The sequence below is a fragment of the Pongo pygmaeus genome, chromosome X (assembly GCF_028885625.2).
Source record: "Pongo pygmaeus isolate AG05252 chromosome X, NHGRI_mPonPyg2-v2.0_pri, whole genome shotgun sequence".
In the NCBI taxonomy this organism is placed as follows: Eukaryota; Metazoa; Chordata; class Mammalia; order Primates; family Hominidae; genus Pongo; species Pongo pygmaeus.
In genome coordinates this window covers 54,175,984-54,192,600 of record NC_072396.2, presented here as the reverse complement: position 1 = coordinate 54,192,600, position 16,617 = coordinate 54,175,984, and the positions used below count along the sequence as shown (strand labels likewise).

At 39.4% G+C, this 16,617-nt stretch overlaps 1 protein-coding gene across 26 annotated transcripts in view; it reads left to right on the top strand.

Annotated features, from left to right (window-relative positions):
- HUWE1 (HECT, UBA and WWE domain containing E3 ubiquitin protein ligase 1) overlaps nt 1-16,617 on the top strand; it is a 150,822-nt gene that overhangs the window by 54,667 nt on the left and 79,538 nt on the right. For 13 of the 26 annotated variants that reach the window (XM_063660045.1, XM_063660046.1, XM_063660044.1 and 10 more), the window contains 13 exons: nt 43-111; nt 492-591; nt 1,885-2,006; nt 2,616-2,766; nt 2,898-3,025; nt 3,627-3,767; nt 3,990-4,095; nt 5,485-5,727; nt 6,254-6,355; nt 6,840-6,920; nt 14,114-14,220; nt 14,413-14,590; nt 15,728-15,819. In XM_063660045.1, the coding sequence (XP_063516115.1) occupies nt 43-111; nt 492-591; nt 1,885-2,006; nt 2,616-2,766; nt 2,898-3,025; nt 3,627-3,767; nt 3,990-4,095; nt 5,485-5,727; nt 6,254-6,355; nt 6,840-6,920; nt 14,114-14,220; nt 14,413-14,590; nt 15,728-15,819 (1,620 nt within the window). The remainder of the gene's footprint in view (nt 1-42; nt 112-491; nt 592-1,884; nt 2,007-2,615; nt 2,767-2,897; nt 3,026-3,626; nt 3,768-3,989; nt 4,096-5,484; nt 5,728-6,253; nt 6,356-6,839; nt 6,921-14,113; nt 14,221-14,412; nt 14,591-15,727; nt 15,820-16,617) is intronic. The other 13 variants (XM_054472385.2, XM_063660052.1, XM_054472389.2 and 10 more) reach the window with 3 other exon arrangements.

Sequence of the window (16,617 nt, the reverse complement as noted above, 5' to 3'; positions counted from 1 at the left end):
GTTCACTTTTTGTTCCTAACTATATCTTTTTTTTTAATATAGATTTCAGAAAGCCCTTCTGAAATCATGGAATCTCTTACCAAAATGTACAGCATTCCTAAGGATAAGCAGGTATGATGTGGCTTTAAAACATCCACAGGATGTGGTTGTTATCTAAATAGATTAATGATATGTACTGGGGTGGGAGATTGCATAGCAGAAAGAATGTCAGCTTTGGAGTCAGACCATGGGCAAATTGTTAGCTTCTCTGAGCCTTAGTTTCCTTGTCTTTTATGAGGTTAACACTTAATAACTTCCTAGGTCCTTATGAGAGTTTGAGGAAAACATAAACTACCTCACTGTGAGCAGGTAATAAGTGGTGGTAGCTTTCTGAACACTTTGGATACCAAAGGAGAAAATGTTTAGTTGTGTTGTTTTTTGAGTTAGCCCTCATAAAGAATATTCACCTTTTTCATTGATGTTTTTAAAATGTAGGTCTTATCTCTCTACAGATGCTGTTATTTACACACATACGACTGGCCCATGGCTTTTCTAATCACAGGAAGCGATTGCAGGCAGTTCAGGCCAGACTGCATGCAATATCTATATTAGGTAAGAGAAGAATACTTTAATTACCAGGCCATGTTAGGCAGTTTGGGCCTGATTTCCTTTGAACTTCATTCATCTTTGTTGCTATGAGTCCTATTATAGTTACCTAGGTAGCAACTTAAATACTTCCACCCCTCCCAGTGTTCACTGTATTTGTTCATTATCCTTGAGCTCCTTAATGTTGGACCAGAAAGAGGGTATGATGATGTTCATTGACATGTCACCTGGGTTTATTCTTGGTATTCGTCTCTCTTTTTTTTAAATAGGTATGCATGTAGCTATCGTTCACCGTCCCCCTACTCTTTCTCTTGCCATTGTGTCTTCCTCCTCTCTCATCCTTTCAGGGGTATCATTTTGAATTAAGTCACAAAATATTCAGTAGTCAATACTGTGCATTTAACTTCTTTTACTGTGGCACAGTAGAATGGAAAACACGTGGTTTTGGAATCAGTCCTGTACTCTGGCCCTGATTCTGTAGATTATTAGCCACATTTATCCTCTCAGCCTCAGCTTATTCGTTTAATATTGAGATACTCACCGTAGAGGCTGGTCTAAAGATTAAATGAAAACCTAGAAAGCAATCTAGCACAGAACAAGCACATAGAAGATATAAAATGGTAACCATTGCTGTTATTATTGATGTTCATTATGTTATGACTTGCCTTCTCTTTTAAACTATGAGTTCCTTGGCGTGAAATTCTTGCTGTTTATGTGTACTCATATCTAGCGTGATTTCTGGCATGTTAGTGGGTGCTCAAGAAATCTTTGTTGAAAACTAAATGAATATGCCTAAATCCCATTAGTTTATGCTTCAGGGTACTGTGTCCAGTATTACCTCATTGTGGAATTCATTAAATGTGAATTACACACATTCTGAAGTTTTACTACAGTGTCACACAAATTTCTGACGTACTCTGCAATGGTCCATAAATTCTGTTCTTTACAAGTGTTTACAGTAAAAGCAGAAACACAGGAAGAGGCTAAAATGGAAATCTTATATCCAAGGCATAGTGGAGTTATATCAAGTAGTAATGTTATGAAAAATTAACTCAGAACTTTTCCTATTTCCATCCCAAAATTGTTTCTCAAGACTAATAATACCTTTAGTAGTGGAATCTGTCAATTCAGTGTCTATTTAGAGATTATCACTTGTATTTGATCCAATCCTTCAGAATTTAATTTGGTGATGATTCTGCCCTCCATTGCTGGTTGGGAATGGAATTCTTCCCCAGAACCTATAGATACCAAAAAGTTTGTCATTGGGCAGTGGCTTGACCACTGCCTTCTTGCCTAAAGTGTTTGTTTCTCCTTTTGCAGTGTATTCCAATGCCTTGCAGGAATCAGCAAACAGTATCTTGTATAATGGCTTGATAGAGGAGTTGGTAGATGTCCTTCAGATAACGGATAAGCAGCTTATGGTAAGTATTTACAGGTTGAGTAACACTTAGCTGTAACACTTGGGACCAGAAGTATTTTGGATTTGAGACTTTATTTTTTGGGGGGGGGATATTTGCATATACATAATGAGATATCTTGGGCATGGGACCCAAGTTTAAACACGAAATTCATTGATGTTTCGTATACACATTATATACGTAGTCTTAAGGCAATTGTATACAATATTTCAAATAATTTTGTGCATTTTAACTGTGACCTGTCACATGAGATCAGGTGTGGAATTTTCCACTTCTGGCATGCAGGTATTCCCAAAGTTTTGGATTTGGGAATATTTCAGATTTTTGAATCAGGGATCCTGCATTAATGTTCTCTGCATATCAGGCTTATACTTGTTTGCCTTTTGGTTTTTCCCAGAGGGTTAGAAAGAACTCCCAGTACTTCCCTCTTTGGGTATTAAACTGCAAAACTAACAAATACTAGATTTTCATTGTTGCTCTCAACAGACTTCCATCCCCTCAAGCAGTTACCAGTAGAATGACTTATATTTTAAAGTTTGGATATTAGCGACTGGAACTTGGTTCAGTCATCTTATTATATTTGACACATGTGTTTACCTTCTAATTTAATAGGAGATTAAAGCAGCTTCTTTACGAACATTAACATCAATTGTCCACTTGGAGAGAACTCCCAAACTCAGCAGTATTATTGACTGTACTGGAACTGCCTCCTACCATGGATTTTTGCCAGTCCTTGTAAGGAACTGTATCCAGGCCATGATTGGTAAGTTTTGATGGTGATTATCTTAGGCAAGAAGAAACATTTGCCCTCTGCCTTTGTCTTTTTAACATCCTGCCTGCTTAACAGCAATTTTGAGCTTGTTTTTGTTCTCCCTCTCCCCACCTCCTTTGTAGATCCTTCCATGGATCCATACCCTCACCAGTTTGCCACTGCTCTCTTCTCTTTTTTATACCATCTGGCCAGCTATGATGCTGGTGGTGAAGCCTTGGTCTCCTGTGGAATGATGGAAGCCTTATTGAAGGTGCTGTACTTTTTTTTTTTTACATGGGGAAATCTACTAAGGGTGTAGAGATGCAAGTTTGGGGTGTTTCACAGTGAGGGCAAATAATATAAGAAAGCTTATCCAGAAAAAGTATACTTAAGTAGAAGGCCAGTTTGGCTTTCTAGTTATCTCATTAACAACGTTTAAGAGCAGCTACTTCCATTATTGAGACTTTTATCATAGTATAGAATGGTCAGGAGGTCATGGGTTCTGGTTAAAACATTGCTACATGTTATCATGCCTTTACACAACCATAGGGAAAATATATGTCAGGGTACTTTGTAAATTGTGTTGTAGTAGTAATAGCCTTTACTATGTGCAGGGCAATGAGCACCAGCTTTTTTCTCCCTAAATATCTTACTTAATCCTGCAAAGTAATTGATGTCCCCATTACCTCAGAGGTTGAGTCGCAGAAGTCATAGAACTGTCATTTGGCAGGCACCAAAAATAAAACACATGTTTTCCGCCTATACTGTGCTGCCTTACTGAGGCCCCAGACTACATGTACACAAAAGAATGCAATTTTTACAACTTTGTGTCTTTATAGTTCATTGTTTTTGCCTCTTTTTCTCCCTGATAGGTCATAAAGTTTCTTGGCGATGAACAGGACCAGATAACATTTGTCACCAGAGCCGTCAGAGTGGTTGACCTTATCACCAACCTGGATATGGCAGCTTTTCAATCCCATAGTGGACTTTCTATCTTCATTTATAGACTTGAGGTATTATTATACAAGGAATACTTTCCATAGAATTTAATACTCAGAGCTGAACCTAAGGATTGTCCTGATAACCCTAAAGAGCTATCTTACAGTCTCTTCTGTTTCTAGAAATCAACTGTGTATCTGCTTGCAGTATTTTTCCATTATAATAGTTTTTAATCCCTGAAATAAATAAATACATATATATACTTGATTTTCTTATAACCTTTCTCTTGATTGTAGCATGAAGTAGATTTGTGCCGAAAAGAATGTCCATTTGTGATCAAGCCAAAGATCCAGAGACCCAATACTACACAAGAAGGAGAGGAAATGGAAACTGATATGGATGGTAATGAACAGTTATTAAGTCAGTATTTTTGTGCTTGAGATTTTTTGTCATCCCACCCCAGTTTTCATTCTTCCTCATAAATTCCAAAGTACACAATTAACTTGAGTATATACTTTCAGCAACAAAATTTTTTTTTCTATGTAAGTGATTTGCAAATTTGTTTTTCACAAGGATAATAAGAAAAGAAAGGTACGAGTTCTTTGGAGTAGAGATGGCAGGTAAAGCAGATGCTATAGCTGTGGTGTTAATCTGTTTTATTTCATCACATAATTTTCTTATGTATTTCTTATTGTCTTATTTCTACTAAAATTCAAGCTCCGTGGGATCAGGATATTGTCTTTTTCACTGCTGCAGTGTCTGATAACATCCTAGGTGTTAGAAATATGCTTGGTAGAGAGAGAGAGACTAAAATGGGACCTTTTAAAACTTTACCTATTTTGAGAAGAGAAAGGAGAGGTATAAAGGTTGTTGGGTAGGCAACAACATCCCTTAGGCTGGCACATCACTTGAGCCCAGGGGTTCGAGGCCAGCCTGGGCAACATGGCAAAAATCTTGTCTTTACAAAAAATACAAAACTTAGCCGGGTGGGGTGACATGCACCTGTGGTCCCAGCTACTTGGGAGGCTGAGGTGAGAGGATCATCTGAGCCTGGGAGTTTGAGGCTGCAGTGATTTCAAAATGTAAATAGTATTTTATCACTAATGGAGCCTTAATACATTTTATAAACTGTAGTAAATGATTGTGTATCTTATACTCAGTTATTCAAGTATATAAAGTAAAAATGAATGCTCACTTACCTACCATAGCTACTAGTTTCGGTGTGGTTCATTCCAGGCTTTTTTATGCATATTCAAATACATGTTGATGTTAAGTATGTATGTAGTATTTTAGAATGGGAAGATGAGATCATAAACATACTATTCATCTTGCATTGCTCATTCAGTGTTTCATAGACATTCTTCCAGATCGGAATATTGAGTATTAATCTTTTCATGCTTTTTATATTTATTAATTACTCTTTTGAAAAGCTGTACCTATTTGTATACTACCAACTAGTAGTATATGAAATTGCACATTTTACTTACCACTCTCCCCCTCTTCCCCAATTTGGTAGGTGAGAAATATTGAAGGACTTCTGTAGGATTGTTAATATACACACACACACACACACACACACACACACACACACACACACACACACACATATGTGTATGTATGTATGTATTAATACATGCAACTAGTGATATATTTTCATTTCGGGGTTCAGTATTCCTGATCTTCATTTTTATATTCATTTCACATTAATGGAAGAAATTTTCTCAAACAAAATTTTTCTTTTTGTGGTACCTTTTATTCTAGTAAGTTTCTTTATCATAATTTGTACTTTAGTTGCAGATGTGGCTATGGAAAGCAGTCCAGGCTCATCCATCTCTATGGAGCACAGGCTGGATGTTGAATTAAGGGCATCAGGTTCCAGCAGCAGCACTAACATCTCTTCTGGCCCCAGCCCCGGTCCCAGTCCTGGCCCCGGCCCCGGCCCCGGCCCCGGCCCCGGCCCTGGCCCCGGCCCCGGCCCCGGCCCCGGTCCTGGTCCCGGCCCTGGCCCCGGCCCTGGCCCCGGCCCCCGTCCTGGTGCGTACACACATAGATGTGCAGTCTTTCACAGTGGTAGAGTTATTAAACTATTGAAGAAGGCGGCTTTAGGCAGAACTTAAATGGTACATTTGGAGGTTAGCATCCCATGACTATTCATGCTTCTTCACCATTCTGGTGTTCCATTTTCTTATATTAACATGTCTTTCATAGCATTTTATACTTTTCCAACAATTTGCACCTTGATTATCAAAACAGCCATGTTGGAGGGCAGATAATATCCAAAATGGGAACTGAGTGAGGTAAAAAAAAAGTTGAACCTTTTTACTTGTAATTTTTCTTTTTTACTTTAGACTTTTAGTATTGGTAAAATTAAAAGTATTAGTAATTTTTCCAATTTCAAAGCTTAATTAAGTATTCTTCCTAACATTCAGAGACCTCACTTCGAATGTCTTCTAATTTTATTATAGTGTATTTGGATCTATTAAAATTTTGTTTGATGTGCTTGATCATTGTGGTTTAATGGCGAACTCAGCATAATTCTTTTGTCTTTCTTCATTGCCAGGAGTCCAGTGTATTCCACAACGAGCAGCACTTCTGAAATCCATGTTGAATTTCCTCAAGAAGGCCATCCAAGACCCTGCTTTCTCAGATGGCATACGGCATGGTATTTGATTCCGGATAACTTTTTTTGGAGGATATTTTACTCTCTCAAAGATTGGTTCTTTTCTTACTATTCTGGCACCTGTTGTTTTACAAGGCAGTCTTTGGTAAAGGCCATGCCATTTTCAATAGCTTTTAGTTGTTTTGTGTCACTTTTCCTAGACGTAAGGGTTGCTTAGCTATTTTCATAATGATTTACCCTTTTTTTCCCCTTCTCCAGCTTTTGACTCTGTGCTTAATTCCATCTTATTACCCCTCTCTGACTAAGTGTTTGTGTTCTTTCTTTTTTAACCCATGTTAGAAAGCCTATTGCATGGACAAATAACAAATAATAAAATAGGAGGAGACAACTGGGGGCCATTAGATTAGAATTAACACAGGCTTTGAGGACCACAGTGTGATAATACATAACATACCACTCAATTATCCCCACTCCTCACACCTTTCCAGACTAATCATATTCTCCATAATGTTCACTTTTCTTTTAGTGATGGATGGTTCTCTGCCTACCTCCCTGAAACACATCATCAGCAATGCAGAATACTATGGCCCATCACTCTTCCTCCTAGGTATGTGGAGTTGACAGTTGGTTATAACAATTTGGGATAACCTGGCAGAGCTCTCTCTCTGTGTATTTACTTACTTACTTATTTACTATTTATTTTTGAGACAGAGTCTCACTCTGTTTCCCAGGCTGGAGTGTAGTGGCGCAATCTCGGCTCACTACAACCTCTGCCTCCCGGGTTAAAGCGAGTCTCCTGCCTCAGCCTCCCGAGTAGCTGGGATTAGAGGTGCCTGCCACCATGCCTGGTTAATTTTTGTATTTTTAGTAGACAAATATGAATAGTAAAATTCTGCAAGGATATAAAACACAGAGAGGCCGGGCATGGAAGCTCCTGCCTGTAATCCCAGCACTTTGGGAGGCTGAGGCGGGTAGATCACCTGAGGTAATGAGTTTGAGACCAGCCTGGCCAACATGGCAAAACCCCGTCTCTACTGTCTACCTGGACAGTAGACAAATGTCAATAGTAAAATCCTGCAAGGATATAAAACACAGAGAGGCCAGGTAGATATCTGTCTTATTGGTGATGAAATAAAGGTCAGAATTCAGTTTTAAGTAAATACCTATTTTCTGGGTGCTAAATATACCTTCTATAAGTAGTACATTTGTAGTAAGTAACATTATCGTACATTTGGCTTATCTGTGCTAGAATTCTTAAAACACTAAAGGAATTTAGTAGGAGACGTGGAAATAGGGAAAGTCTCCTTGTAGTAGCAAGCATTATGTTTTACAGTTTGGGGTGTTGGGAAGACTAGTTTTGGCTACTACAACTTAGATACTTCCTTGCCCCCTTGCTGAAGAAATTTAGGATTTTTGTATATTAACCTTGTATCTTTTAATCTTGCACAGTTCACTTATTAGTACGTATTTGTTTTGTTTTCTTAGAATATTCTACGTAATCTTGTCATCTGCAAATGCATTTTTACTTTGTTTATGGTCTTTGTGCCTTTTTTTTTTTGTCTTACTACATTAGCAAAGATTTCTGATACAGTGCTGGATAGAAATAAGAATGGGCCTCTTTGCTTTGTTCCTGAATTTAGAGGGAAAAGCATTTAATATTAAGAATGAGGTTAGCAGAGGTTTTGTGTTGAAGGTTTTGTCAATTTTGTCAGGTTGAAGAAGTTTTCTTGTGGTGTAGCAACTCTACCATGCTATGGAAAAGCTCTCTGCTAAGGTTATGTTCAGATGGCAAAATTCAGACAATAGTTCTTTGGGTTTTATTTTTTATTTTTATTTTTTTGTTTTGTTTTGTTTTTTGTTTTTTTTTTTTTAAGATTTGTTCTACGGTGGGGATGTCTCAAGGCCAGGGGCAGGGAGAATGCCTCTCTTCTGGGAGAAAGTCCAGAGCAGAGAGAAAGAGAAAAGGATACACAGGCATTTTTCAATAAATGGGAAGCTTAGAAAAAGCAGCAATTGCCATCGACAGGGATATTGTTTAAAAGAAGGAGGCAGCAAGAGGATATAGTGCTTAGGTGCTGGGGTAGTGGTGAGGAGCACGTGAGCCCTGTGAGGATGATGCCAGAAGTGAGGGACACAGGCAGGAAATGAGACTTAGAGCACTAAATCAAAGGTCAGTGAAGGTCCAACTTCCTTCCCTATGGTTTTCTTAATTCATCCCTGACATTTAAATTAGCATAGCAACCTCCCAGTTTTCCTATAAAATACACTTGTACTTGAGAGAGAACAAATTTGCGAAGTGAAACCTAAATAATTAGACTAGCCATTGTTATTTTAGCTCCCTAAACGATAGTACAGAGCCTTTCACTCCAGGTGGAAGGAGATGGCCCAGGAAGGACATCAGGGAGTTCTGAGAACCTCTTGGAGTATTTTAATAATATAATTGGCTGTTTGGGTTTATTTTTGTTGAACTATTCTGGATACCTTTTCTTTATTAATGATCATGCAACAGGAAGTCCCTTTAAGGCACAAGCACTATCTTGAAATGCCAGTAGGTAGTTTCATGCCAGTCTGTTATCAACTATCATAGTAACTAAACTGCTTTGTCCCTCATTGAGGGCTTCTAACGCCTGAACTGTTTGGTTAATGTGGTCTGCCAGGAGTTACAACATGTCTGGGTAACCTCTATGAGTTGAGTCTGTGTTACAGAATTGGAAATACCTAAACTTGTGCCCGTTACACCAAAGATTCTGATGAGGCCCAGAATAGGTAAAAAGTGCTCCTTTTTGTGGCAAGACTTGATAAAACAGCTAGACTTTCTAGTTGAATTTGAGGTGCCCTGGGCACTAAATGTCCATAGTACATAGGTCAGCTTGTATGGGCAGAAGGGAACAGGATCGCTGAATAGAATGTAAAACCCTGCTGAGCAGGAGTTGTAACACAGAAGAATCAGTAGCCCAAGAGGTTGGAAGGTGGAGTTTCTAGGGGGCAAACTTATATCAGGGTGGACATTCTCCACAGGTGAGCATCATTGTATGTACTATCAGTTGGTGGCAGAGGCTGGGAAAGACATGAGATCCTTAAGGGGGAAGTTTAATATGGAAGCACCCAGTGAGGTCATGATGTCCTGCTTATAATTTCACACTCAAACCCACTATATATTCTGACTCCTTCTCCCTCACGTGTCTGACCTCTGGCTCTTCTATGCCACTTTTAGGCACCTGTATTTCATTTGTAGTAGCCCATTTAACTTCCCCAACTCCCCTCTCTTCTTTCTCACCTCCTGCCTTACCCCTCATGTTATCTGTTCGGGTCTGTTTGTAGCCTATGCTAACGTCATCATGCTTATGATTGACCACTTAACCAGAGAGTGTAGCAAGTAGTCAATATGAGTATTGAAATCCTCCAAGGGAGCAAGATATAGTTGTATAAGTAGTTGCCTGGGCTAGGGTGTCTGTTAATATTGCTGGAGGTTTAGTATGTAGGTGGCATTCTCTGTTACTAATACATAGATACAATCTATCAGGTTGAGTGAGGGGAAGCAGGAAATGTAGGTAGTGACTGGAATAGTGAAATTAGAGTGTAAATAGTGAAAGTGGAGTGTGGGCTGGCTGTCAAAGAGTCGATGGGGCAGTGGAGTTATGATGAGTCATATGGGGGCAGTTACAAGGGCAGTTACCATCTTGAGGGTGTTAGCATCAAGGCTGGGACTGTCAGTTGTACTGAAATCATCATCTAGGATGCTTTGGTATGCTGGTTGGATAGAAGCCCTAGGCTCGCACTTGAGAAATTATTATAAAAGTAACTCAGTATCCCTTTGCCTACAAGAGTTTTAGGATAATTTCAGATAGGGAAGCTATGCACTGATTACCCCCAAACAAGTGGGATCACAGCATGGGCAAAAAGGAGCCCAAGAAGTTTGGCATTGAGCTGGAGTAGTAGTATCCCAGACCCAGACCATGAGCCAAATGAGGTATAGACAGGCCAACTAGAGCCAGAATATTCCACAAAGATATTTTCAGGCCTGTGGTGCATAGACTTTTGGCATGCCGAAGTGCCAGTTTATTATGGAAATCACAGGCATTGCCATCCCATATCCTGCACTAGTCTCCCATTCAATACCTCTGTAATAAGGTGGATCCAGAACTACCTTCCTAAGAATGTTGGTACTAGGAAATAACTTAAGATTTTTCTTTCCTCTTTGGAAGAACCGTACAGTTGTGTATGTCGACCCAGGCAGAGAGACCAAGACCTTCATTTCCTATGAAGAGGGATCTCCAGTTAGGAGATCATCATATTAGGAAAGGACTTTGGCAGAGACCTTCTGCATAGTCTTAGAGGGTGAGGGCCCTCAATTTTCTGTGGGTCCCATCCTGTTACCAATTTTCAACCTAGACTCCTGTCCACCGTGGATCGCACCAATATCAAATGAGAAGGTGTCGTTAAGTGAGGGGGATTCTGTTTGGGTATTATAGACTCATAGATGGAAAGTATCTCATTTTGAGGCTAGAAAGGGGACAAAGGAAGCACTAATTGTGTTTTTTCAGATGTCATACAACTAAGGCAATCGGCAAAAGAGAGATCCATTTAAGAGACCATTGTCCATTTGTAAGTTTAAGAGAGCATTGAACAAGCCATTATGCCTCTGTTAGGCCTGCTTTCTGTGAACAGTACAACAAATGGGCCAGGCACTGGCTCACACCTGTAATCCCAGCACTTTGGGATGCTGAGACAGGCAGATTGCTTGAGCCTTGAGCCCAGGAGTTTGAGACCAGCCTGGGCAACATGGTGAAATCCTGTCTCTGCAACAAATAACAATGTTTGCAGGGCATGCTGGTACGCTACTCAGGAAGCTGAGGTGGGAGGATCACTTAAGTACTGGAGGTTGAAGCTGTAGTGAGCTATAATTGCACCCCTGCACTCTAGCCTGGGGAACAGAGTGAGACCTTGTCTCAAAAAAAAAAAAAAAAGACAAATGGAAGCTCCAAGGTGATGCCTTGTTTTAAAAGGCCCATGCCCAGACTGAATGAGCGGTAATGTATGTACCCTGGTCAGAGTCGGTGTTACCAGAAGCCCAAAGGGAACTAACTGAGGCCTATAATAGTGGTGGTGTTGGCAGTAGTTTGGCAGGAAGGATAAGCCAAGAATAGGTCTGTATAACAGTTGTGAGGGCATAGCGATTTGTGCCAGCAGATTGGGGCAGTGGCCCAATAAAATTGATTTGCCAGTGAGAAAAGGAGTGTTTACCACTGGTATGGTGAGCCCGCATTGGTGATGATGCCAATGGTAAGACAGGGCACAAAGAACATATTGGGAGGCTAGGGTTTGAGTAGGGCTAGTGGCATGGGGATGCAATGGCATTTGGGCCCAGGGACTGTGTTGACCTTCTGCCTGCCTTTACTCTCTTCTCTGTAACCTTGACTTTCCAAACTCTTATTGGATTCATTTTCAGTTCTATTGAAGTACATCTGTGGGTAATTTTTAAGGTGTCAGACTTCTTTCAGAAGTTGGTGGCTGTTTTCTTCATTGTATTCTAATGCTACATTATTGTAGATAACCGTGGTGTCACACTGGTTCTTGTTCTTATCTGTATATAGTTCCTGCTTCTGCTTTGCTTTTTTTTTTTTTTTTTTTTCTATTTCTCTGATTCCTTTTAACTTTGTCCTGGAAACCCTAATTACCTTTTTTCCATTTCTTAGTTGCTTGGTTCCACACACAGCTGATTGCTCTGTGCGTGTATATACTCTTTAATTCTAATTCTTGGTTATCAGTGTTTTTGTATAGGGGTCCCAGTGCATAGTGTCGTTGCAACCTCTTGATGAAATAACAGGTTTGATGTCTTAGTAATTGCTTGTAGAACACTAATTTTAGTTTCTAAATACTCAATTTTAGTAACTCTATAGAATTCATATATTTCTACAAATGTAAGTTAATCGAGGGGAGTGTCATACCAATAGGAACCCCAAAAAGGACTTAAATTTTTCAGAAGTTTATAGCCCATGAGGAATCCCAAAGGCCATTGAAAACTGTTGGTCCCCGGTAATTGCTATATATCTGCCATTCCCTTAGCATTTGGGATAAAGGAGAGATGCTGTATTCACCATCTTGAATAGAAAATCCTCTGGTTTCTTTTAGATCTTAGGCATCACCATAAACAAGTTTGTTCTGTATACATGGTTTATGGGTGTTGTATGTATATTCCTCTTCGTCAGGTTTTTAAATTAAAGTTACTGTAGTTATTGTAGTCTTATGAGTTGGGAAGCCTTGTCTTAATTATTCCTAGAAGGTTTAATAAAACTATTGGCTTGGTGCCTCTCTATTACCTGGATTTTTTTTTTTTTTTTTTTTTTTTTTTTACTTTTAAAAATTCTAGAACGGGCACGGTGGCTCACGCCTGTAATCCCAGTACTTTGGGAGACCAAGGCGAGCAGATCACCTGAGGTTAGGAGTTCGAGACCAGCCTGGCCAATCTGGTAAAAACCCCATCTCTACTAAAAATGGAAAAATCAGCCAGGTGTGTTGGGTGCCTGTAATCCCAACTACTCGGGAGGCTGAGGCAGGAGAATCGCTTGAACCCAGGAGGTGGAGGCTGCAGTGAGCCGAGATTGCGCCACTGTACTCTGGCCTGGGCGACAGAGTGAGACTCCGTCTAAAAAAAAAAAAAAAGAAAGAAAGAAAAAAAATTCTTGTTATTGGTCTAGTCTGCTTTTCTGTCACTTCCTGAGATTTGATTTTTATGACATTTTCTTATTAAACTATACATTTCACTTGTTGGCATACAGTTTGTAGAATATATTTTTCTGTATCTAGTTAAATCTGCTTTCTCATTCATAACGTATATTACTGCTCTTTTTTCTAATTTATATTATTTCACTTGTTGGCATACACTTTGTAGAATAAATTTTTTTTTTCTGTATCTAGTTAAATCTCCTTTCTCATTCCTAATGTATATTACTGCTCTTTTTTCTAATTTATATTATTACTCTATTTTCTATAGGTTTATAAGCTTTTCCAGTGTCTTCACAAAGCTAGATATTGGCTTTGTTTATTGTTTTTGCTTTCGGTTTCACTGAATTCTTTTTACTGTTAATTCTTCATAGCTTGTTTGGTTACTTTTTAATAAATGCCTTAATGCTGTACTATTTCCTCTTGAGTAGAGTTTTTCCCATGTTCCAGAAGCTTTGGTAGTTATTACTGCACATTTCTAAATATTATTATAATGTCAAAAACTGGTCAGATTAATACTCAAGGACTCTTGCATTGCTGGTGATAGTGTAAAATTGTTGAATAACCTTTGTATGAGGCAGTTTATCTATTTTCATCAGTTAAGCTTGCATTTGCTTTAACCCAGCAAGCCTACATCATAGATTTTTTTTCCTTTTAAAAGCAGACAAAAACGGATATATGTTTAGGTTTATCATTTTCACAATTGAGGACTGGTTTCTATACATGTGGTACATGCATTTAGTGGAATAGTAGGCAGCCATTCAAAATGAATGGGTTGATGTGTCGGGAGAGGATATTATACAGTATGACAATTGTGGGGGAAAAGCAAAATATATAAAACAGTGTAACCTCATTTATGTAAAAATATGCCCATAAAAATCCTGTAAGTGTAGTCACTAGATTCTTTATAGTACTGAATCTCTGATGGAGCAGTATTAGGATCTTTAATTTCATAGTAAGCACAAGGGTTTAAATTGCTAGACATAGATTATGTATTTTTTTTAAAGCTTTTGGTGTTTTGTTTTCAGTTTCTGTGAGGAATCTCTCAGTTTTCCATATTTTCTCATCTTTTTTTAGCTACTGAAGTGGTGACTGTGTTTGTATTTCAAGAACCATCACTGCTCTCCTCACTCCAGGACAATGGATTGACAGATGTCATGCTGCATGCACTGCTTATCAAAGATGTAAGTCTTTTCTGCTACTCTGTAAAGAATGTCTTAGGGCGTGAAAATCCTATCTCTTCTGTGTGTAGTGTTGAATCTAATTGGGACCTGGTTGTCAAAATTCCTTCTATCTCAGCTTGATACCCATGGCTGGATTTTGCTAGCATCTACACTCTTTTAGATGCATTCAAGCTCACTTTGTTTTCTCTCTAGGTTCCTGCTACCCGTGAAGTCCTTGGCTCCCTCCCAAATGTATTCAGTGCACTCTGCTTGAATGCCCGAGGTCTTCAGTCTTTTGTTCAGTGTCAGCCTTTTGAACGCCTCTTCAAAGTTCTTCTGTCTCCAGATTACCTCCCAGCCATGCGGAGGAGGAGAAGTTCTGATCCCCTTGGTAAGTTGTTAAGATTTATTTTATAGTAAAAAATTGATTTAGTTTGCAAGGAAACTCTTCCTTGATCTCTCTTATCGTTTTACTGGTTAGGTGTGCTAAGTTTAATGGGAATTATCATCATACATTCTATTATACTTCGGAAGGAATACTTCAGCTTCTCTGCTCATAATATTTCCATGCTTCTCAACAGTTCACCATTGTACTTTCATGGTACTGGTAGAAAATAGGTATTAAGAAGCAGTGGTAGATTTCCAGGGTTCACCATCTAGTCTGTAGCAATGAGAAATATGGAGTCCTGAGGTGTTCATCTGGTAATCTAGTGTTCTAGTGTCCAACTCTCTAAGATAACGACACATGGATAGTTTTTTTTTACTCAGTATACTTGAGACCAGATCATTGAGAGATTATTAGCAAAAAGGTAGGGCTCCAGAAAGATTACAGGTTTCAAAAATGTGCTTTGTACTTTTCAGCCACCACTGTAGCATTTAGACACTATCATTCTTAACTGGAGCAGCCAGAGGGTTAATGGTTTATACATCTTTCTTCTCTCTCACTTTGTAATACTAGTTTAGATCTTGACAGCAAAGATTGCCAGAGTAGAGTGCAGCACACATAGTTACTTTAAAATAGTTTACTGAACTGATTCCTTCCTTTTCCCTAGTGATTTGGGGGGATAGGGGCTGCATGTAAATTCATTAAAGAAGTTGTGGCATTAGAAAATCACAACCAAAAAAACAAAAATAGGAAAAAAATATCACAATAGCCTGGCCTGGCACAGTGGCACACACCTAGCACTTTGGGAGGCCAAGGTGGGCAGATCACTTGAGCTCAGGAGTTTGAGACCAGCCTGGGCAACATGGCCAAACCCCATCTCTACCAAAAAAAAAAAAAATTTCTCCAGTCATGGAGGCGCACACCTGTAGTCCCAGCTACTTGGAGGGCTGAGGTAGGAGGATCGCTTGAGTCCAGGAGTTCGTGACACTGCACTCCAGTCTGGGTGACATAAAGTCTTTAAAGGAAAGGAAATCATAACCAGGCTCAGTTTCTTCTTTCCACCTTATATGTTGGTACAGAAAAGAGCCCAAGCTCTATTTTCTTCAGTCTTTCTAATTCTAACAGTTCATTTTTTGCCTTAAGGGGATACTGCATCCAACCTGGGGAGTGCTGTCGATGAGCTCATGAGACATCAGCCCACCCTTAAAACAGATGCAACGACTGCCATCATCAAGGTAGAAAGTCATAAGGATGTGACCATGAGCATGAGAGAGCAGAGAAGGGGAAGGTTTTAGAAGATTTGGCCTACTAGAGGTCATTAGGATTCTTGGGCTATAGCTATAAGAGCATTATGTCTGCCTCATTGTTTCCATGTCCTTAGATTGGTCCTTTATAAAAAGATGTTGTCATTTTAGTTCATCTTAGAAAGAAGTCTCTGTTAAAATTTTTTTAGCCTGGGTACAGTGGCTCACGCCTGTAATCCTGGCACTTTGGGAGGCTGAGGCTGGTGGATCGCTTGAGGCCAGGAGTTTGAGACCAGCCTGGACAACATGGTGAAACCCCGTTTCTACGAAAAATACAAAAGTTAGCCGGGTGTGGTGGCGTGTGCCTGTAGTCCCAGCTACTCTGGAGGCTGAGGCAGGAGAATTGCTTGAACTCGGGAGGCGGAGGTTGTAGTGAGCCGAGATCATGCCACTGCAAGACTCTGTCTCCAAAAAAAAAAAAAGTTTTTAGATTGAGAATTGTTTTCCTTAAAATTTTTTTTCCATTTAATGTAAACCTGTGTGTAATGATTTCTTTTATATATTATATGGACAAGCAGACATGGCTTAGATTAAGTTTGTAAAGCATATTGCCTTTTCTAGTCTCCGTTTGTTGATCCCTGTGGCTGCCCCCCACCCCGCCTTATTAGCTCTGCCAGTTTCCTTTTAGAATTGTTGTTGAAATTGGTGTATAAGTTCCTGGTGCTTGGTGAATTGGGACAGGGAGTCAGGTTCGTCAGTCACTTATACAGCCGTGTGACGCTCAACAAA